Source organism: Numenius arquata, chromosome 11, assembly GCF_964106895.1.
Source record: "Numenius arquata chromosome 11, bNumArq3.hap1.1, whole genome shotgun sequence".
Lineage (NCBI taxonomy): Eukaryota > Metazoa > Chordata > Aves > Charadriiformes > Scolopacidae > Numenius > Numenius arquata.
Window position 1 is genome coordinate 148,237 of NC_133586.1, and position 23,548 is coordinate 171,784.

At 42.1% G+C, this 23,548-nt stretch overlaps 1 protein-coding gene across 1 annotated transcript in view; it reads left to right on the top strand.

Annotated features, from left to right (window-relative positions):
* The window catches only part of MAP1A (microtubule associated protein 1A), a 61,831-nt gene that overhangs the window by 2,869 nt on the left and 35,414 nt on the right, over nt 1–23,548 (top strand). The window contains exon 2 of the mRNA XM_074156511.1: nt 1,641–1,742. Coding sequence (XP_074012612.1) covers nt 1,641–1,742 — 102 coding nt within the window. The remainder of the gene's footprint in view (nt 1–1,640; nt 1,743–23,548) is intronic.

Sequence of the window (23,548 nt, forward strand, 5' to 3'; positions counted from 1 at the left end):
CATTTATTGCTGCAGTAGGACACCACGATAGTGACACAGCAGCTAGAGTCAGCAGGATTTGCCCTGCAGAGTGCCACCTTGTTCCTGTCCAGGTCAGAGTGCTCATCAGTACTGCATTAAGATGCACTTATATTGGACATTTGTTTAAACAATCACGCTTTCCGAGAGTATAGCACAGGAAAACATTTTGCTCACCTTCTTGCTCTCTGTCTTTTATTACATGTTTAATTGGTTCCTATTCCATGCCCAAACTGAAAGGAATAGATCTTCTGTGACACTGAATGTACTGGCAAGTTGTTTTATTTTCCTTCCCTCCCCACGCTCCCCCTGATGTCAAGGGTTTACTGAGAGGTTTTTGTGCACTTTGCAGTGCAGACTGTCAGGTAATAAATAAGCTATATTATCCTGTGTCAGCTGTCACCAGAAGAAGAAACTAAGAACAAAGTTTTCTTGAGCTGCTGTAGGTTCTACAGGCCTTGAGACTACTGAACTGTGTGACGCAGTGCTTACTAACTCTGTCCTGGTTACCCGTAGAAAGCTGGAGCTTGCATCCTAAAAAATCCTCTTTCTCACCAGCGGCCAGCAGAAGCTGTTGCACAACATGGAGCTACTCTGCTGGAGAACTAGAATGGCAGTAACTGGGAATACCTCCATGAAAAATCAACATGCTTCACTTGAAAGAAGGCAGATATCAGATGCAATAAAATTATGTATTTTATGCAAGAGAGAACGTGTCTCCAGGAGATGGTGGAAGATCTCTGTGAGGACCGCATCAATAAACTCTGGAGCTGAACTTCTTGTTTCAGTTAACTCTTAGAAGTCTGTGGCATTGGCCTTCAACAGCTGTACTTCAGCAGACAGCAGCACAACAGGCTGGAGTAGTGATTCATGCTGATATCTTAGTTTTGTTCATGGTGCCAGTGTAGTATCACACCATCTAGGAGAGGCTGCTCCTTACTGGGATGTGAAGATCTGCAGTGTTTGGTGTCATCCAGAATGTACAACTGCTTACACTGAAGGTGACTTCCCCAACATGGCATGGTGCCACTTGCTCTGGGAGCAGATACTGCTTCCTGCTGTGATATGAAGGTGATTAGCTTACAAAGATTATATAGATTAAAGAGCAAACTCAAAGGGTCTCAGTGGGATCACAGGCTTTGAAGGAGTGATTAGGCAGAGTGAGTTGTGGGGTGGCTTTTGTGACTTGGAGGATGCACAGGGTGTAAGATCAGAGAAGCTGGTGTCTCTGAGCTGTTTAGTAGTTTAACCATCCAGTAGACTAGTGACCAATGCTGGATAATGGAGATGTACAACTAACATAACAAACATGGGTTGCTTGGTTAGGCAGTGGTGTAATTTATTTAGCCTCAACCCCTCGTAGCTTGTTGGTTTCACTTGTGCAAAGCCCGAGTTGACTGAAGTACTGCATGTACTTCGGGGGTTAGGTGTTTTATGGAAGGTAAGCATCTTACGGCCCTCTGCTTCTGAAGACTTCCTCCCTCCTAAGTACGCTCTTTTGGAAGGGTATCACTGGTCCTTGTGTGTCCTGTTAACTTCTCTGTCTCCACTTCTGGTTTTGGAGTAAATGTAGTAACAGCTCACTCTTTTTTTTTTTTTTTTTTTCTGTTGTTGTTTGGCAGGAATTCGTTCCTGGAACATTAACATTCTGTCCTGTGACCTGAATCAGCAACTGAGGCTCTTTGTGACCCGACACCTGGCGCAGTTTTCTTCAGAAGTCAAAGGTCAGCTTTTTGGTTTATCAGCATTAACTTCTAACTTTTCTTTTGGGTTTGGAAAAAAAAAATACAGAATAAAGCTGATTGTGATTTAGAATGTCAAATTGAATTAATGAATTGTTTGCCCAATGCTTAGCATTGGACAGGCATGTGATAAGAAGTGTTTGCTCGGGAAAGAGCTAAGGCATGTATAGAGATGGATAGGATTCCAGTAACATGAGCAGTTCTATGGTCTGTTTGCATGCTTCACGGACAAACTTGCTCATCAGTAGCAATAATTTTCTCATCTATTTAGAAATACAGATTAATTATTATAATTGTGCTTTAAATTGGCAGATATTTGTCTCTCAACTAAGCGACAGAATAATGGCCTGTCACTTTAGTAGAAATATTTGTGATCTGTAAGTCTGTCTTCTATCTTCTGACAGTGCAAGGTGGGACATTGGTATCTATTTTCCTTTCTACATAATGGTTCTAGTGCCACAGCACAGACTTTAAGCAGCCATGGCTATCTGCAGCATCTGGCAGAGCTGAAGAAACACGTGTGTTTATCTTCTTCCTTGATGTAGGGATTTCACATGTTGCTATGTGTTAACTGGTGTGCAATGGAGAAAGTTCTGGATTTGGCTCAGTCAAATTGTTCCTTAAGATTCTGGTGGTGCTATACTCCACTAACACTGTGGAGAAGCAGTGACAGAGTTTAGACACCAACCGGATGCACTCTGCCCCAGCTTCTCCTGTAGGAATTTGCGCGTGCACTGTCCCTGATCAGTCTGTCCGTCTGTCTCTTCAACCAAATGTTTGTTACCTGGGATCAATTGCAATTGTAGTTCATCCTATAGCAAATATGGATGCAGGATATATTGAAGAGTAGTCTGTATAAACGGCTTCTTGAGGTGCTGCAATTCAAGATTAGGTTTTGTTTATGTGGGTGTAGCTCTTGCAGTGTAAAACATTTCCCAGTACTGTTATCTCTTCAAAAGCAATACAGCAAATAAGCTATTTTCTATCAAGTTTAGTAATCTAATCTGAGGGAGGGTGCTCTTCTCCTGTACACTGTGAAAGTAACTCCTGGCATGGATTCCTAACGCCGTTAGTATGAACAGCTCTACTGTAGAAGTGCTAATGATGTTGGTCAGTTGGAGCAGCACAGGTGAGTTTTGACTGACTGTCTAAAAAGACTGGGTTTTTCTGTCCTGACTTACAACTGTTATTTACAGAGATCCTCCAAACAGACAAGTCTCTAAGCCCCTTAGCAGGTCTTGCCTTTGTGCCTGGGTTTGTCCTGTGGGTCTGTTGAATAAAGGTATCCTTATGCTTCAGGATGGTTCAATGTGGCTGTTTGGACGAGTCTCTTTCCAGAGGTGCTTGTTTTCTGGAAATGATGGAAGCAGTTTGTTTAACAGAAGTGATGTCTTCATTAGTTCAATACCTTTGGAAGCTGCCTGGTTGAGAAGAGTCAGGGAGAGAAGTGGGTGGTGGTCATTCCTTTCCTTAGGAAAAGACAGCGTGACAGAGCTACTGCAGTCTCTCTGCTAGCAGTGGCTAACACTGCTAAAATCTCTTCCTATGCTGCTTTTTGGATGTTGTGGTATTGCTAAGAATCATAATCGTATTAAACAGCTTGGGATGATTCTCTTTGTATGGCAAACTCATCTCATCTTAGGTCAGCTGATTTCACTAAAGGAGTTGAAATTGCCTGTTGAGACTTGATGCTGAATTGGAGGCTTGCAGTTTAAGGTGGTACGAGATATGCTGCCACTCTTCCTCAGAGCCCCTCCCCATCATTACACATCTGCAGAACTTCCTGTGGGACTACACATTCCTGCTAACTCTGCACAGCATCTCCTTGCTCTAGTACTTTTTTGGGAAAGGAAAAGTGTAGCTGGCTCTCAGCTGTTCCTGCTTCTGCTGTGGACAGCGGTATAGGTGTGAGATATTCTGGCCTGGTGATCTAGGGAAAGTGGACTGGTCTTTGGAGCAGATCAGTTACTACAGGTAGCTACTTGGTTTGTGACAGGTGTGCCCAGGCATATGTAATTTCTCTAATAGAGGTCTCTGGCAGCACTTAAGGCAAGAAGAGCCAGGCAGAAACAGGTTTTGGGATTATGAAGGTTTAGAGAGCAGGTTTGCCTCGAACTAGATACTTTCACGTTCCTATCTATTGATTCAGTAAGCGTGGATCTTGAAATGCAGCAAGATGATCCCTCAGAAGGGGTCTATCCATGGACTAAAGAATACTGAGGCAAAAGGAATAAGCATGGGAATAATGGCCACAATTTAAAAGGTATTAAGCAGCTTTCTAGAGCTGTAGAAAATGATGACAGTCCATACAGCTGAAGATTGCAGCAGGAGATAGTGTAGCTTAGAGATGAATGCTGAAAGGTTTAAACTGAGGAGTTATGCTATAATCCCAGGATTTGCTTGATGGTGGTGGATCTTCAGTAGGGGGAGGGTATGGGATAGACTGCTACACGAGAAATTTCAGGTCACAACTGATAATATAATCTAGAAGAAGCTCTAAATGTAAACCGGGAACAGTCTGGACTGAATTCCGTGTGTACCATCAGATAATACCCTTTGGAAGGTAGCTGCAGTCTTAAAGGCTCTTCTAGCTATCCTGCTTCTGCTTGAGCAGCTCTTCTGATTACTTTAATGGTTAAGAATCTTTCTAATTTATTTTTTAACTTCTGTTGCAACTTGCATATCCTGTAACAGCCCTATGAAGATGTGTGTGCATTGCCATTCTGTTCCAGATGGACATACATAAAACTAGAAACTTTTTAACAGTAGGAGTTGTTCAGCTCTACACTGTACATGCCCTCTGCTTCCTGCTGTGGGCACGGAGAAGAGTGGCTGCAGTTGGTTTTCCTCTGAGTGTTCATAGCTTGGTGTTGGCTCCTCTGAGCAGACGGCTGTACTGGGCATCTCCTGAAATCCCTTCCAGTTCATGTTTTTGTGATTCCATACTACTTGAAAGACCCCAGTCTAGCTAGCGTAAGGGACATGTGCCTCTATACTCGTATGCTTAGCAGTGTCTCTGGAGGATAAAACTCTTCTTTTCAGAAGAGTGCATTCATCTCAGAATATCATTCCCTTAATGGTTAATGTTTGCGCTCTGTGACTAGGGAAAAGTCAGCTGGAGCACAGCAGTTACTTTAAAGCCAAAGTAGTTCTTTGACCTTCTGTTTAATGCAAAAGGCTTCTTACTCTGCAGGCTTGTAACAACCAGTAAAAGTTTGACACCACTGGCAAGAAACAAAAGATGAAGGCTGGTAATACAATATGACTAAGTAAAGCAGTCTAACTGAATATTCTAAGACTTTCCTATCTGCAATTTCTCACTCGGTTACAGTAGTTATTTCCGAACTGTATTTGTGTTATGTTAATGCTTAGTGTTTGAAGCTGAAATCAAAGTGTAACTGCAGTACTCTGTGGGAACAGAGAGGGCACAGTTATCCTGCTGACGATTTTTCAGGCTGTTTAGAGATGTTGAGGAACAAATGAATCTCAAGTGCGGTACAAAGGAGAGGAGGAAAGCTGAGAACAGAGCTGGTAATGGTGAGGTGGTCATACAAGTGATAACTAATGCCCCTCATGAAAGTTGATTTGTTGGTGTTTCTTTTTTTCTACACTAACATGCTGGCTTTTTTCTGAGTATCACAAACAATATGAATCTTGCAGTAGGGGTAATGTAGCGGCATAGTTTACAGGGTATGGATGGTAGGGACACCAAGAAACGAAGCATGGATGTGATGATGACCTGTCTGAAGGGAAAAGGGGTAGTCCTAGATGGCAGCAGCAGAACAGGAAAAAGTAGGAACAATTATGGAAGACCTTGCATGACAAATTCTGTATGTGTTATGGAGAAACTTACTCTTTCTTAAAAGAATATTTTACTGTGAGAACAATCAGTCACAGGAACAACCTCCTCAGGGACATGGTTCAGTCCCCATCACTGGAGGTTTTCAAGATGTGATTGGACAGGGTGCTAGATCTATGTTCCTTTTCCCATTAAAAGTTGGATCAGATGATCTTTTGAGGTCTCTCCCAACCTGGGCTGTTCTGTGCTTCTGTGAATCCAACTTTGCAACTGTTAAAGAACAAGATTTACTAGTAGCGCAAATCAGGTTGTGGTAAGTTACAAACCTGCTAAGAGAAGCAAAGGCAAATGCACTACCCCACTATGCACATCTTAGTCTCAAAGTCTGATCTTGATCTTCCTTTTACAGTAACAAATATCTCATAGGTTAATGTTTTTACTTGTACAAGTGACTCATCTTCATGGAACTTGGAATGGCTTTGAATGTCAGCTTGAGCCACATAGTTTTTTTCCACTACACCGCTTAGTTAGTTTTCAGTTATCAATCTCAAGTGCATGGCAGTAAAAAAAACCTGCCTTGTTTATTCAAATTATAACTTCTAGATAGTGCAGATGACAAGTTTGTGTGTTCAAGCAAAAGCTGTTCTAGACAAGAGGCAAAAGACCAATTGCTTGTGAAAATTATATTACAGTGAAAGTATGTGTTTCCCACAGCTGTGGCCTCTTGCTAGAGAGACTTCTGTAACATAGATCATCCAGTGATGAGTTTTGTTCAGCTCTTCGATGTTAGTAAAAGGACTATTATGTCCTCAACTTGCATGTTTAGGTAGTAAAAAAGTCAGTGGTTAACGCTATTTTTTTCACAGATGCAGTAATGATTCTTTGGACTCTTAGATGAGATTTCTTGTCCTTGAGCAATTAACTTTCCTGCACCATTTGTCTGCTAGCATACTTCTGACCAGAGAAATATAAAAGCAAGCACTTGTCCCCTTCTGTGCTTTTTCCTTATGTGCCTGAGGGCTTTCTCACAGTAATGACACTGAGCATGACCTCAAAGATCCCTGAACTGCAGTCTCCCAAAATACGGTTTTCCGTGCTGTGCAGCCTGGGTTTCTTCTTGTTACATGAGGCTGCAGCAATCCGAAGAATTGCTCTTTTCAGCTGATGCTTGTCACAAACAGCTTTAGACTTATCTCCCAGGTAATGTGTAAAGACTAGCAAGCACCACCGGGATCTACCAGTTAGACATACTGTAATCAGTTACTTGTGTGTTCTGTAGGAATATGTATTCTGTAAGGATTCAGGGTAGGTAGTTGTATGGGTTCAAGCAACAGGTGCACCCAGGACAGTCACAAAAAATGGATGCGTGGGCAGTAGCGTAAGATGAGCACATCAAATACTTCCTCTTTGTACTATCCTAGCTTATATCTCTTTCCAGCTCATGGAGAGCTATGTTTTCTGTGTGCTTAGTAACACTCAGCGCTCTTCAGCTTCCACAGTTTTTTCAGTCTTTCCCTACCAGAAGTAAAAAATCTGGCAAGGAGTAGAACAGTTCAGTGACATGTTGCAGGAAGAGATCTGCAACCTCTTATTTCCTTGGATTCTCATTCCTGTCTGTTCTCATTTTGATCTACCTTCCTACATTGGACAATTCCTGTGCAGTCTAGTTGTGTTATAGGTTTGGCGTGTTTGCGTTCTTCTTATTTCTCCAGTTTGAAGAGGCCTGGTTTACCTAATGATTCCTTATAGGGAAGCTATTCCATACCTTTTATCTAGATTTCTTGTTTTATTGATATCTTCCAGATCTACCTCTTTGAGATGTTGGGATCAGAAGTGTGCGGTGGGCAAAGTGGGGTAGAACTATGTATTTATACAGTATCACAAGATTTTTTTTCTTCTTTTCCTGATTTCTAACATGTCTAGTCACTTTTTGACTGCTGCTGAGCCGTGAACTGACTCCTGACTAGAGCTAAGACTGTCATAACCTCAAGATCTCTCCCTAATGGTAACAGCTAACTCTAGTTAGCAATAGTTAGTGTCACTTTAAGTGTGATTTACACTGATAAATAAAATGGCAAACGAAACTCAGTGTTGTGAAGCCTCCCTCAGTAGTTCATCCTCAGCCATGCTAATAACTTGGCATTAACCATAAGCCTTGCCACCAGGCTGCTTTCCTCCTTTTCAGGTTGTTTATGAATAGGGTGAACAGCACGAGTCCTGGTGTAGGCTTATATGACATGCCTTATGAAATAATAATTACACTATATCAATACAACCTTTGAGATTTTGACAAGCTTAGTAGGTTTTTATTAAGAAGTAAGGTCATATTTGCTCTAATGCCATGCTGATTGGCATTCATCTTGTATTCTATTTGAATTTTTACTGCAGATGGGTTTTCCAGTCTTTTAGGACTTAAATGCCAGAGCACTGGAGCTCAGATTAGAAGCTGAAAGCTTCTTAGTCAATCTCTTAGATCTTGTATGGAAATTATCTGTATAGACATAGTCTGATTGCTGCAATCTCCCACCACCATTACTGTTAAAATAATTTCATTGTCTCTAAAATATATTCTTCATTTCTTCCAAATACAGAACAGAAATACGTAATTAATATTTCTGGCTCTTTGACTTGCAGAGCTGTTTTAAAACAAGAGAGAGCACAAAAGCAAAAACTTTTAAGATCATATATAAAACTTTATTTCAAAATGCTGCTTTTATCATCTTTAACAGACTTTTTTAAACACCAAGAGAGCTCCTCTGGAAACTACATATCTTCAGAGTTCTTTTTGATGATATGGGGCTGCATTTTATGTATTAGATGCCAGCATACTGAACCTTCTTTGGTGGGCCAAACAAGGAAGTTACCAGGATTAATCTTTTGTTTTCCTTTTGTGTATTTCAAAATGTTCCTTTGTTCATAAGATACACATTATGGTTCTCCCTGTGATACCCAAAAAGGTACTTGGTGAGGATAAGAAACCAGAGCTCCAATTAGCTATCTTGCACTTCAGCTAAGCAGAGGTTAATTTAACATCGGTTTCTTGCTTTCATGCGGCTCTGTCCAAATGTTGATTCCTGACTGAAGGTGCAAATGGTGTTTCTCTCACTCCAAAATTCATGTGAGCACTAAACCGACCCTCTGCAACTGACATTTCTCTGTGCGCGCTATACATCTGAAAAGGCTGAGGCTTCAGTAAAATCATATGGGATCTGCTCATGTGAAGCATCATTCCTATGAAAGAAAATTTTTCATAGATGCTCTGATTCTGTTAATCTCCTCTGCTGCATAGTAAGGTGAAAATTCTGTTCAGCTTTTTAAAAGCAAATAAAATGAAAGGCAATGTCTCAGTGAATCAGGTAAGTGGTCTATCTAGCCCAATATTCTGTCTCCAGAAGTAGCAACAAGAGATGCAACTCAGCGGAGCACATGAACCTAACTGCTTTCGATTGCCCTTCTTCTTCCTCACAGCTCCCTCACTTTGATATTTTTTATGTATTTTGTTTTAATAAGCTCCTTTCTAAATTGAAGAGTTGTGGACTTTCAAGACTTATGATAATGCCACTGCTGAAACCTCTTAACCACTTTGATTATCTAAGCTAAAGCTGAATCGATAGACACAACGCTTTGCGTTATCTTCATAAGCAGCAACAGCATGCAGTGCTATCCTAGATCATCTTTCACCCTCATAAAGATAATAGTTCATGAAGCTGTACTTCTAAAGAATGGAAAAAACCACATCACCCCTGAACCAGGTCAGTCACATAAGAACTTCACCAAAATCCTGGATTCCCCAGTTTAATGAATACTCACTGTTGCTGCCTGTCTATAATTGTGGATCCTATTTATGGTAAGGTGCTTATATGACTTCTTGTAGTTCTTGAAAATAAATATAAGATTGTCAGTTCTCATTCTCCGCTGTTGTTCACAAGTGACATCGCCACAAAATAAACCTTTCTACCTGCGCTCCGGACTTCAGCATCCTCCGGAATCGGAGCGGCATCCAATAAAACCTGGCTGAGGTCGGTGCACGGCTGGACCCTGGGCCTCTGCTGGGAAGCCGAGTGGCGTTTGGGTACGCAGAGCAGCTTCTTTTGTGACCTTGGTGAACACCCAGTTCCATTGTTCTGACAACTCAGGCATTTCAAGGGTTGCAGGCACTGTTTTTAGCACCTTACGTAAGATTTTTTTTTTTTTTTTCTCAGCAGACACCTGCCATGTTTCAGTGTGTAACCCATTTTATTTCTTTCTATTTTTTGCCTAAAATAGCATTTTCTCTTCGTTCATTGCTATCACCTTATTCTCTTCTCTACTCTTCTGATAAGCTGTTTATATTATATTTTAAATAACTGCTCAATAGCTCTGGGTGAACCAGTTAAGAACAACAACAACAAAAAAAGAATGGGCATGTGCTTCTGCTCAATGCCAGCAGAAAAAACAACAAAGGCTGTTGAATTCACTATTTTCTCAATCTTACTCCTCAATAAAACTAGCATCTTTCAGTCACTGGGTAACAGGTTTTGGAGGATCTTTGTGATGCAGGATAGTTCTTTAAACAGTGCTTTGATAACTATTTAATGTTGTCCATTACAGTAGTTGCACACAGAATAACTTGGGGGGGGGAATTGGTGTTTGTTTGTAGCTTTGGTTTTTGTTGGTTTTGGTTTTTTTTGTTTGTGGCAGTGACACTCTAACTTGACAAAGGCAGCATTCTCTTGGTGGCCATGTACGTTGTAAGCACAGCAGCTGCAGTGACAGTGACCTCCTCAATACGACTAGTTCTAATACACACTTCTGGAGTCTTCATGTTCCGTGTTTAGCAGAAACATTGAAACTAGGGATACTTATTACAAGCTAATACAATCTTTGGGTGACTCTTTCTTACGAATGATGCTGGGATTCTAGCACCAGTCACATCTAGAGATTGGTAATAAAACCTTGTTAATATACTATCATTATTTTACTGCGGCTCTGGACATTTTTCTCCTCTAGCGTCCCTGGCTTCAGTGGCTTAGAGCAGGCTTTCCAATCCTTGTCAACTGGACCTCGCTAAGACAAACGAGATGAGTAAAGGGGAAGGAGGATTAAGTAGGAAAATAATCTTTAACATGTGACAGTTTCAACAGCTGTGTATAATTTTCTGACACATTTCTTGGTCTGTTCCTCTCTGCCGTGCTGTGAATGCAGTTCCCCAACTCTCTTCCTTTGCTTTAAAAGAATCCCTAGAATTGGTTTGGGTTGAGGAGGGACTCTCTGACCTCCTGCTCTCGATTCCTGCATACCGGAGAGTTGCACTTAAGGAGTTGAAGGTAAGTGACTTGGGGTGTTCCTGTGCCGGCCATGGAGCTGGGGCTGCGCTGTGACCCTGCAAGTGCTGACGGACACGTCTGGAATGGGTTGGCAGTGGGTTCAACAGCCCTTCCCGGGGCGTGCAGTGAAGGAAGGTCTCACTTGGAGCCCACAGAAGTGCAGTGTCTCGCTGCTCCGGTGCGGAGCAGAGCAGCTGGTGGTGTCTGTGTGCTGGATGCAGAGAAGGGGGCATGTCATGGGCCTCCTGTATGGGCACAGATGCACCCCTGGGCTGGTGGCAGCTCTGCCCATGGGGGGACAATGCTGTCCTGCTGCCTCCAGCTGGGGCAAAGGAGCCCATCAGAATTGCCCCAAAGTGATCACACCTGGGATCTTAGCTGCTATTTTGGTAAATAAATTCTTCCACTAGGTGCAGGTTCAGAAGAGTGAAAAACACTGTGGAAGGAGCCTCTTAATCCTATTTTGCAGTGAGATTAATTGTTGTCATGTGCTATTGTAATTTTAATGCCATAATTCCTACCTCCTTAGAAAACAGATGTCCCTCAGCCTGACTGGCTCTGTTCCAGGATTTTGTCTTGCCCTATTAACTATGGCTTTGCTAGAACAGACGCCTTTTTCCTCCCTCTGTGAGAACTTCACGTTGTTTTCCTTTCCTGATCTGGTGTTGCTTCTTTCCTGGGGAATCTGAGATGATGTGCTTTCAAAATAGTCTTTGTGCTAGAAAATCATGAATTCTGAGGTGGAGTTAACAGGGATCACTAAGGGCTTGTGTCTAGAAGCATCTCTCTTTTGAAGTACCAGCTTGTTTTTGCTCTAGTCTGTATTGGAATGCCTTACTGCTTGATTTGGAAACTTTAGGGGATTGTGTGCAAAAGCAATCAGCTTTTCCCGATTCCTTGCTAGGGTGGATGTGCTACTACAGAGGATCCACAACAGATCCCTATTCCATCTGTAACTTTTTTACTTTTTGCTTTATCCTGCTAGCCCGTATGAAGCAGTAACGGAACAAATGAGTCAATTCTTATGTTCAAGCTTTGGAAAACTAAGAGCACTGCAAAGAAGAAATTCATGGCCTGAAGACAGTCTCCTATTTTTATTTTAAACCAAACAAATGTTATAACTATCGCTTATGTTTGGTTTTTTGGGGAATTTTATGATTTTTGTGTTATACAGACTTTAAGGTGAGGTGGTGTTTTTTATTTGAATGCATCAGGTTGCAAGCAGTCTGCTATTAACAATGGGTAATTAGTTTCAGTGGCTAATTACCACCTGTGGTTAAAACTGTGCCTCCCTTCTAGGTTGAACTTGTTTATTGTGGTTTCTAGCCACTATATTGCATTCTGCCTGTATCTACTAGGTCTGAGTTCCCTTCTTGAAGAAATCCTACTACCTGCATCTGTCTTCTCACCTCAATGCGTTCTGTTGTACAAGTCAAACTAATTTGGGGTGTTTTGACCTCAAACAATGCTTGTAACTGTATTAGGATCTTTTCAGTTTTCGAATCCTGGAATCTGCCTTTCAAAAATTAAAACACTAGACCAAAAAAAAAACCCACCAACAAAACCCCCCTCGAGTGGTCTCTGTAATGACTACGTTACTCATCACTCTAACGTTAGCCTGCAGTACACCCACAGCCAGCTCCACTCAGCTGAGCTCCCGGCTGCTGTTCTCAGCTGTGGAGTTACTGTGTTCTAAAATATAACTAGCGTTGCCCAAGTGTGGTGTGAATTTCCTGCTCTTGTCTGTAATGTGTCTAGTTGAGTAGGCAGATCAATGGTTTTGGTACTAATCAGGGGTTTCAGTTAAAAATTAGTGTACTTTCTTGCAGGTAATCAATTCCTTGATAACAAGTTAGGAGATTCCCCTAGAAATATCTTGAACAAAGATCTGCTCATCAGCTGTCCATCACTTAAAACTGATGTTAACCTTCCCAATATAATAAACTAACAGTCCTCTAGAACGTGGAACTGTTTTCTTTCCTTCTGCCTGATGATGCAAATGCATTGGACCTGTCCTTGGCTGCCTGAACAAGCATCCCATAAAATCATGAGTCATAGTCCAGATCTTGATTCTTGCTTCAGGATGGCCGATGGCCTGAGTTGAGGGACAGAACAGCTCCTAAAATTACAGGGTATAGCTTGGAATAAAAAACTTCATGGGGAGCAGGGACTGTGCTGCATGAAAATGACACATGCAGATGTGGTTTCTTGGAGGCTAAACGTGGTAATATAAGAGTTCCTATGTGGTCCAGTGGTCACCATAAGCTCATTTCTTGTTTTCCATACGAGTGCGATTCTTTGACCTGCTGCCTCTAAAGGGAGTACTGTGGGTGTACACGTTCATTAAAAATTCAGCTCAACCAAAGGCTCCTGTGGTCTTGGGGGGAAATGGTAGAGAATGAGCTATCTGCTGTAGGTGTTGTGTGTGCAGAGAGGCAGTGAGATGCTGCTGTGACAGAAAACCCAGCCGATACAGGTAACTTGTGTTCCACCCCTCTCCTTTCTGCAGCCATCACTTTGGACCGCGTGGGTGGGAAGCCCATAGCAAAACTGCCAGTACGACGCTAGCAGTAGAGTTCCTGATGCAGACATACTTACTAGAGAATAAATCTCCACAAACCAGATTGTGTTGATTATTTAACTAGGCATAGATTGATATAGTTATTTTCTACTCAAAAATCAGTCCTTATACAAAACACAGACAAAAATAATGTTTGGTGTGGTTTATCCTTAGTTTTCTGAGTTTATCTCCACAGATAACTGACTCCCTGATTTTGTGAGTTTCTTAGATCAAAGCTCTGAGGGTTGAAATCACCGCAGACATGAATTCACTGGTACCTTTTCTAAAGTTAGAACTTGCCCAACTAAATTATTGCCCTTGCTTCTAAAACCAGACCATTTAACTGTTGTGGTTAAATGTTGATGGCAGTTCATGGAATTCAAATTCTTGAAGTGTATATGGAAGCAAAGAGTTACAAGTAAGTGGGTTTGTCTTGGAACAGGCTTTTGAATCCTTCAAGGAAAGTGGAGATGGTTCAGCATGATGCACTAGTTGTGCTGTTGAATGGACCTTGAGAAGAGGACTAACCCTTTAATTTGATAGAAAAGGAAAATAAATGATTGTTGGGGAAGGGTTGGGCTGTTTTTCAAGCACATGCAGTAAAAGAAGCATTTTTTTTTTTTTTGTATTTTGTGTCCTATAGGTATCTTCTTGTTTTGTTTTTGGTTCTTTTTTTTTTTTATTAAAAAGAAATACTAAGCCTACACTGGTCTGTCCTCGAGGTAGTAGCTTGTGAATAAGTCAATGATTTTGATTTCTCAGTCCTCTGTTAAATGGATTTGGTGGAATACATTTTGAATCCATTAAAAACAGTCTTTATCGTTAGAACTTTCTAGGACAGACAAGCTGGATGAATCTTAAATTTCTCATGGTTTAAAAAAAAAATAGACGGGGGAAAAAAATCCCTAAGCAACACAATAGGACAGGGCCAAATTTTTCTTTCAGATGACCTGTTCTCAGTAGTTTTACTCATACTTTTGTAAACTGAGGACTGTCCTGGATTTTGTTTGCCTTCACTTTGACAGTAGCTACTGTGGAAATTGGTTATGGCTGTTCACAATGTTACTTTGCCTTCAGGTAGGTGAATGGTCTGGGTTTGACCTAAGCCTACCTCTTTGCCTCTAAGATTGTATTGAGTACTAGTGATTCTGCAGGAAAATCTGCAGTAGACAGTTTGACTCCTATAAAGAAATTTCTCCTGGGATCACTGTTCTAAAGATGGAATTTGCTTGCATTTTTATTCCTACTTCATGGAGATGAATAATTCAAAGTGGTTATTGATTTTTTTTTTTTTTTTTTAAATTTTTTTTTCCTCCCCTCCATTTGTTTTTCATCTCTGGTTTCATGTGCACCGCATCTTTGCGAGAAAGCACGTGCTGCAGTGCTGATCTCATCCTACAGAAGGGCATAAACCCAGGGGGGAATAGTGTCTAAAATGGATGTCCTATTTGATCAATGTTTAAAGAACACTTGCTTATTTTGCATCTTTTTTCTGTTTCTTGACTTAGTAGGCCTTAAAAGCAGCAAATGGCTGGTAACTGTAATATCCCAAACATACATACAATTTTCTAGCACTAGTTTGGAGAGACTAACATTTTATCTCTTTAAATTTAAAATATGCCTGGAAGAACAGTTCCTGTTCTGTAATCATAGCATACAGTTATTTATTGTGGTATCTTTGCCTGTAGTAGCAACTAGATGCTGTGGCTGTTAGTTTTTCTTAGAATTTTTTGCTTGCCTTCAGTCTTGGAGTCATTGTGAGAGAAGCCTCCGTACAATGCCCGTTAAATCTGCGTGAACCTGACGGGGTATGGGTTCTGCAGCTTCCAGGAACGTGGCAGAGCTGTTTTGCATTGCTTGCAGTAAAGTGCCTGCATTTCAGCATCTCCGCTTCCAATTCTAAAGATCATACTGAGGAGAAAAAGGACTAGTATGGGTTAATAAAAATGGTACCTTTTTTAAGCAAGTCCTCTACAGTATTTGACAGTCACATAAACATGGCAGTATACTCAGAGTATTGTCAACTTTCCCAAATGTATTTTGTCTTGGAAATTTTACATGTGCCACTGCCAGTTCTAAATCCTACCCTGTCCTCTCTCCAGCCTTCTTTTTGGGTTGTCTGCCAGGCTGAGCTCCCACCATCCGTTTGCATCATCTTCACTGCTGCTTGTCGCCTGCCTCCTAGGACCCTGTTGTGCTTCTGTCAGACTGTGCTACAGGTGCCCTCTCTCCAGCCCCACAGCGCCTCTTCCCTGGACAGCCAGCGGGGTCTGGTGAACCGCTGCCTCTGGGCTTGCACGCTCCTTTGTAAGGATCTTAGCTCCTTTTTGCCTCTGTTCAGGCCTTGGAGACAGTTAGAACAGCAAGTTCCCAGGAATCTGACCCTTCTCAGGGCAGCTGGTGCCTTTCACAAGAGATTTCTGGCTGGTTCAGGGAAAGGATGTGATCTGAGGCAGTTAAATGTGTCTGGAAGAAAAAGATGCCCTCTGCAGGAATCGTAGAATCATAGAATGGTTAGAGTTGGAAGGGACCTTAAAGATCATCGAGTTCCAACCCCCCTGCCCTGGGCAGGGACACCTCCACCAGACCAGGTTGCTCAAAGCCCCATCCAGCCTGGCCTTAAACACTTCCAGGGATGGGGCATCCACAGCTTCTCCGGGCAGCCTGTTCCAGTGCTTCACCAGTGCTTCTCTTCAGGAAGAGGAATCCTGCACTGTGTTTTGGCTCTTGTAGCTTCCCTCACAATTGCCTTGGATGCAACTTTCTTGCTTTGGTGCTAGCCCCAGCTTGTACCTTCTGCTTTGCTCTGTACGTCTGTTGGGACACGTGGGACGTGCCTCTGTGGGTGCTCGTTGGGTGCTGGCGCTGGCGGAGGCTGCTGGGGAGGTACAGCCGGCCCCAACACTGCATGGAAGGCATGGGATTTTCTTCAGGTGGATGTACGCTGCTTATTGGAAACACCTTTGGAGAAGTTTTTCCTTGAATGTGGGGTTAGGGTTATTAGGAAAACATGAGGCTTTGATCCCAGTGTCACTAAGAAATCACTAGGATTTGATCCTTGTCCCCCCTTGCTCTCTGCCCCGCTTTGGGCGCTGGAGCCATGCTGCACCCATGTGGGGGACACTCCGCTGTTCTCACTGTGCCCCAGTATTTGCCTCAATCCCTCTTTTCATGTTCCTTCTGGTCTTTTAGTACTGCTCATGTTTGCTCCAGTTTCACAGCCTTGATTTATAAACCTCCTTATCCTTTCCACTGAGAGTTCTAGACAGGTCATCTTCTGTCATTTTCCCTAAAGCTTTTGAGTTGCCGAGTTAAATTAGGATCACCATTTTTAAAACCTTATTTTCTGGGACAGGAGAGACCAGAATGTTGCTACAGAAAACTCACAGGGTGCATGAATTCGTTTAAAGCAGGAACTGGAAAAGAGGCTGGTAAGGGGTGCTGACAGTCTCTCCAGCCCTGCACTTGGGATGCTAGTTACACAGAAGTAAAATGTTACTTGGTGAAGAAATTGGTAAAGAATTAAATTGAATGGATGACTTGGGTTATCCACCTATAAACTTGTCAAACCAGGACAGCAACAATACAGAATAAAAAGGTACAAATATCTGTAAATAAGAAAGGAGATCGGAAGTAACAAAGATCAATTAAATAGTTGCACAGAAAGATGCAAAAGTATCCTTAAAAAATGTTCTAGTAAAGCCTATAGAAAACAGTAAAAATTGCTGTACCTGGACAGAAATGAGGACAGCCAAGAGGATTTTAGAAGTGATTTGCCAAAGACTTGACCAAGTAATTGGTTCCTTTGGTTTATTGAAAGCAGATAGCCTGTGAAAGCCAGTGACTGGATAGTTAAGGGAGAAAAAAAATCTTCCAAGAGGAGGGATGCAAACAAATCCTTGTGCTTCTCTGTGGTCTTCCCTGCACAGCATGCTGTGGTGACAGCCAGCTTCTCTTGTAATTACTTTGACAGTCCTGTGTAATGAGATCTCACAAGCCTGGGATGCAGACTAACAGAGAGGTTAGAGTTCTGTGCATTGAGAACTGTATGCTTTTCATGTAGAGGTGCGGAGAAATAAATACCTGTCCTTCCTAATAAAAGCATATAACTCAAATACCAGGGCTGTGGCTGGGTCAGGTCATGGTTATTCTTTGTCCTGACATTTTTAAGAACTAGTATATTGTTCATTAGAATCTCTGTTCTCATTAAAGCCTTTGGCCTATAGTTGTGAAGAAGATCAAGTGTTTGAGTGTAGGATGGTGGACACCTCGAGGCTGTTCAGAGAAGCATGACCTCTCTAGACTCAACATGTATTGTGAGCCCCATTTGATATTATGCTTTAGCTGGAGTTCTTGGAGGTCTTGTATTTCATGAAGACATGCAGCCTTCACTTACATAAAAATGGTTTAAACATCATGGTAGAGAAAAGCATGGAGACATGGCTCTGGTTGCACCCTAAAATTTGAAAATAACAGAAAAACATTTTAAGTAGTCACTTTTGTTATATATGTAGGCCTGGGGAAATAGCTGATCTGTGGCTCCTTAAATTTTATGATCCAGAACATTTCTGCCAGTGTGATACTGACTCGGGTGTGCGGTGATGCAATGAGTGTTTGCATCGGTAACAGTTTAATTCCATACCCTAGTCAGAGGAGAACTGCACTGAACATCCTGGGAAGCTCTGAGGCCTTTTCAAAACCCCGTGGACAGGGAACAGAATACCTCAGCCAAAAGACAGGGTTTTTGTTTCAAACCATAGTGTTTGGTGACTGTTGTCTGACTAATTGGAGAAGACTTTTTGTTTGCATAAGTGGGAAAAATTCCATCTCTTCTTTAATTCAATAGTTGATATAAATATGTCCTTGCATCAGAGGGTAATAGTGCCTTTAAATATCGATGTTTGAGTGGCCCTTGGAACTGAACATCAATGAGCCTTACCTCAGTACTGGTAAGAGTGCTGTTTTTCTCTTGGGTTTGGATTTTTTTGGTGTGGTTGGGGTGGGTTGTTGGTTTGCAGAGGTGGGGGGATTGGGGTGTTTTTTTGGTTTTTTTTTTGTGTTTGGTTTTTTTTTTCTTTTGAATCCTAAGCCTCTGTTTACTCCTGCCCTGTGGTCCTGGTGTCCAGCCTGGGATGTCCCATAACTGCCAGGTGAATGTCCTGGTTTCCTGAGAGACTGAAAAATCTTGATCACAGCCCTGTAGGTCTCCCTGGCCTTAGAAAGCAGGAAACAGAAACTAGAACCTCAGTGCCCTCTCTTTAGGAACTGGAAGAGGCTTGAAGCTCAGTAAGTGCTTTCCTTACTAGTGCCCCTTTTCTTCTGCTTTTCACAGCTATTTTTAGGCTTTTTGGTAAATAATCATTTGTTTTCTTTAAAAGCTAAAAAGAAGAGGTTATCTGCAACTCTGATCACATGAAGGCAGGAGTACTGTCTCAACTGCTGTGCAGGAGACTTTTTAGGCCAATTAAATAACTGGAGTATGGTAAAAGCAGCAGCTGTTCTAAGATCCTCTTCAGCTTTAAGTGTCTTGCTGGTCAAGCAGTACATATATGCCAAAGAACTGTGCTTTGTAAAAACCACCATACCTCATAAGTAGTTTGTCTTTATAAAAAGCACCTGCAAAGTACAAAAAGATGCATTCCTGGTTATGCATTCCTGCTGAACGCATAGCCAAAACCAGGAAGTGAGAGCTGAATTGGAGAAAATAGATGCATCAGCCTTCAGCCAGGAATTTCATGGAGATTGCTGTTGACAATTTACATCAGAAATGGTTATTGGAAAACACTGAGTTTTTATGACATATACAGAGATTTTGAGGCAAAAGAGAGATAAGAGCATATGATATTATTGAAACAATAACATTTCCTTGTAAAACAAGATCATAGATAGAAGATAACAAATTGGCCTGCTTATATATTAAAAAAAACTTAATACAGTTAAAGAAATCAGTCTAGTTCATGCTTAAAAGTGTACTTGCATGACTTAAGAGGGAGGGATTTTGGAACGATTACTAATATCAGTAAATGCCCTGATTAAACAGTTATATCAAATCTTATTTTGCTGCTTGAAATAGAGTATGCTAAATCAATATAAGAAAATCAATACAGAAGGAGATCTTGCTGCCCTAAATATCCTTCTAGGGGCTAAATTTGGTGACCGTTGTGATGGGCATAGAAAAGGAGACGGCTGCAGAGCTGTGCATCGCTGTGGAATGTCCTATGTGTATGTCCTTCCCGTACGTCGTAGTGGAGAGCTACGATCCTGAAGTGCTTGGAAAAGTCTACAAATGGTAGAGCAATTTCCAACACAGACCAGTTCTAGACCCCCCCTCCTTTCCTTCCTGCAGCCGTTGCACTGCTCTCTGGAGTGACACAGCCACGTGTCTCTTAAGTTTATTAGGAAAGACTTGAAAAACTGTAGGCTGGATGAAATTACCCCGTGGGCCAGGTCCAGCCCGTATGCTGCCACCTGGGCGGTTCTTGCACTTCAGTGGGTGATGTTAATTCAAATATTAAGAAGCCTAGTTTATATGTAGCAGTAGTAGCAAACACATCCTCTTGCTTTGTCCTCAGCGCTGCCGCAAAGCAGCATCTTTTAAGTAACGTCCTTTGCTCACCTTGTGTGTCTGCAAGCTGAAAAAGGGGACTGCGTGTTTGTTTCGCAGTCGTTCTGCATCCCCCCTGTTTCCTCTGCTCTTTACCTCTGACTCCTGTTCACTTTGACTGTGCAGCCCTCTCTAGCTTGTGCTATACTGGTTATAGTGGGATGACGAGCACAATAGGTGGTTATAACAATCTCCTCTGTTTCTATGAATGTCTGTTGTGGTGCACAGGGGATGAGACAATGAGTTGGAAGTGATGATGAGCAGAGGAGGATGGGAGCACACACAACAAAGGTAATACAGTCATGTTTGGGTGTTAGGAGGGGGCAAATATACCCTGTGTATATACGCAAAAAAAAAAAAAAAGGCCATCAGGGTGGAGTCAGCCCACTTCTTTTTTGTGCAGGGGTAGTAGTGTTCAGGGAGTACACTACAATAGACTTCTGTGATTTAGTGGAAATCAGTAAGCTTTTGCTAACTGGTGGCTAAAACATTTTCTAAAGCTAATTGAATGTGCTATTCCACAGTTGTTACATTTAGGGTCAACATAAATGTCTTCAGGATGCCAAGGAAAAAACGTGGAACACAGGACACTTTTTTAAAAGGACCTGGAAGGACCTGGGAGCGCTAAGATTAGTGTTATACTTGTGTCCTCAGTGAATAGACGGATACTGGCAGATGTGATCCTGATGCTGCTCTTTGTCATGGTGAGAGAGGTTCTTACCGGCATCGCTGTCACAAGCCACGTGCCCCACATCTGTGCAGGGCCTGTGCTGGTCGATGTGCTCATGGATGATTTGGGGTATAGTGTCAATGCTGAAATAATAGAGCTGGCTGCTGATTTGAAGTTATTGATAGTCACTACATCAAGGGCTGGCTGTGAAGAGTAGCAGCAATTGCAATGTTTAGCTACAAGCAAAAAGCAAATGGAATGTTTGGAATTAGAACAGTAGAAAATACCATAGAAAGCATCAATATGCCCTCATCTTGGTGTACAGTGCTCTCAATTATTGAGTGTGTTGTGCAGTTCTGGTCCCTCTCCCTCTTTCCCGGACTAAGAATATTCTAGCCTCAGAAAAGTGATAGGGATGATCAAAAAGGCTTCACTACAAGAGGAGACTTAAATCAACTGTCCAAATAAAACCCCCAAACTTAGCAGTTCTCACCTTATAGAAAAGGGAGTAGAAGAGCAATGTGACAGATATGAGAAGACAAATGCTCTGGTGAAGATTAATGGGAAATGACTCTTTTTTTTTTTTCTTTTTCCCCTCATAAGCTAAGAATTAGTGAATGTCGAATGAAGAAATGAAATCACTAAGTAGAAATTAAAAATTACAAACTGAACATACAAGAGGAAGTCATCTTTATGCATGATGCATCGCTAAACAATTGTGACAGAGTTCAAAAGTATACATAGCTTTGAAATGCAATACAGAAGTTCATGCAATTTCTACATAAAGATGCAGAAACCACCTCTGTTGGTGAGTGAGGGCATCTGCCAAGAGCTGAGACGTATAACTGGAGGTAAATCAATCTGTCATGTATTTTACGCTCTTTCCCTAGCTGTCCACTCGTGGCTGTGGGCTAGATGGGCTCAGGGCCTGACCCCCACTGTTCCCATTCTAAAGTCCCTAAGGATTAAGGGTCATGAGAAGGTTCTTGAGGCCAGGCCCTGTCAGGTGAGGGAGCAGGGATGAGCAGGTATGGTACGGAATGGGCTTTTCTGCGTCTTCTCCACTCTTTACAGGCAAGAATAAAGAATCCATAGAGGCATGGTGGGCTGTGTTCTGGCTGCCATCCCAACAGCTTTAGTTAAAACTATTAAACCAGATTGACGGAAATGATTGATCATTACCTACAACTGGCAGAACTAGTTGTAACAGCACCACGAAGCAGCAGCATGAAAGAGCCCAGGGCCAGCAAGCAGGCCTGTTTCTGTTCTTTGAGGCAAATGTTTCATAGAAGGAAACTTGGAATTCTTCTGTTCTATGGGGTTGACTGGGGTGGGGAGCTGAGGCTTCCTGCAGCCAAAGATGGGATATTCCCAGTCCAATCTATGCAGTGATTTACTTTTCCACATCTCTATGATCATTTGTTTCACAGTCCTGGCTACTGTCAGAATCCATGAATTCCCTGATGAGCCTTTCCTGAAGTTGCATGTAGTGCTCGATAGATACTGAACTGATTGTTAAGATCCCAGTGTCAATGGGTGGCTGTGGCCATTTGACCATGGCCCATTCTTCAGCATATATAGAACTGATCTTCATTGTAATCCTGGCATTGACATAAATCCAAAGGCACTTTTACCTTGAGGTAGTCTTTGTAGTTTCCAGTAGACTCAGTCCACTAGTTCCTGAATTAAACAAATGTAAATCCATAGATTCTCATTCCATATTATGTAGTACACACTTCAAAAAAACCTTTCACTTCCCACCAAAACAGAAAAAGGGTCAGCTTGACTCAGTAAGTGTCAGCTCTCCACTTGCTTTCAAAGAAGGCAGCAGGAATTTGTACTCTTTTTCAGAACCCTGGCTTTTTCAACTAAAGAAGCTGGCTTCAGACAGAACCATCATTTTCTTTCCAAAGATAAAACCCTTTTAAGTATCTCAGTTGAGAATCATGCTTGAAAGTGTTGCCTGTTACCTGTGTGTGTTTATATTGTTGACCAGAACCAGCTGCCCCTCTGGGCCACTGGAAGGCTTGCCTTGCCTTGCTGCAGACCTTTCAGAGAACACTCCAACACGTTGTCCCAGTATTTAAGAATCCAAATATGTCTATTAAAAAGAAGTGCTTGATCACTTCATTGCAGTTGTTGCTGTATTACTGTGGCTCGGAGGTTATGCTGCACTGACGGTTCTGGTGACTGGAAGAGACCCCCGTCCCTCGCCATCTGTTAGGTGTCTGATTTGACCACTGAGTCGTTGAGCGTGGATCTGCAGAACCACTTCCTGCAGTGACTTTTGTGTTGGAGGTGAAAGCAGAATCCAGAAGGCTCTGTTCTCTCACAGTGCTCACCACAGAGGCTCCAGCCCATTGGGAGTGGTTCCCAGCCACCGCAGCAGACTAACTGGCATCATCAAGTAGCTGGTGTTACTGCCCGTGTGTTGGAACTGTCAAGCAGAAGGCTGGGATACGACAGGTAATGGAGTAGTCCAGCAGCTCCCATAGCATGGAACTGTTCTCTTAATAGTTTGTCCCTTGAGAATTTTTTAATCTTTGCTGTTTTTAAATAGGGTTAAGATGAGGATGTGTTACCTGTTCAAAACATACGGAAATCAAAGGTGTTTGATTCCAGTGCATTAATTTTTCCTGAGGTTCACAGATATTTGCCCTGATTAGCATCATGTGAAAGGTACAGAAGAGAAGGTTCTATTTCTTTTAGATTTCTTGCAATTCTATAGTATTTTTATTCCTGAGTATTCCATTGTCTCTGGCAGCCCTTGGAAGACATTGAGAGAGAGACTTGGTCTAGGGCAGGCAGGACATCTCCAGCTTTCACAGTTAATTCTGGAATCTAAGCTG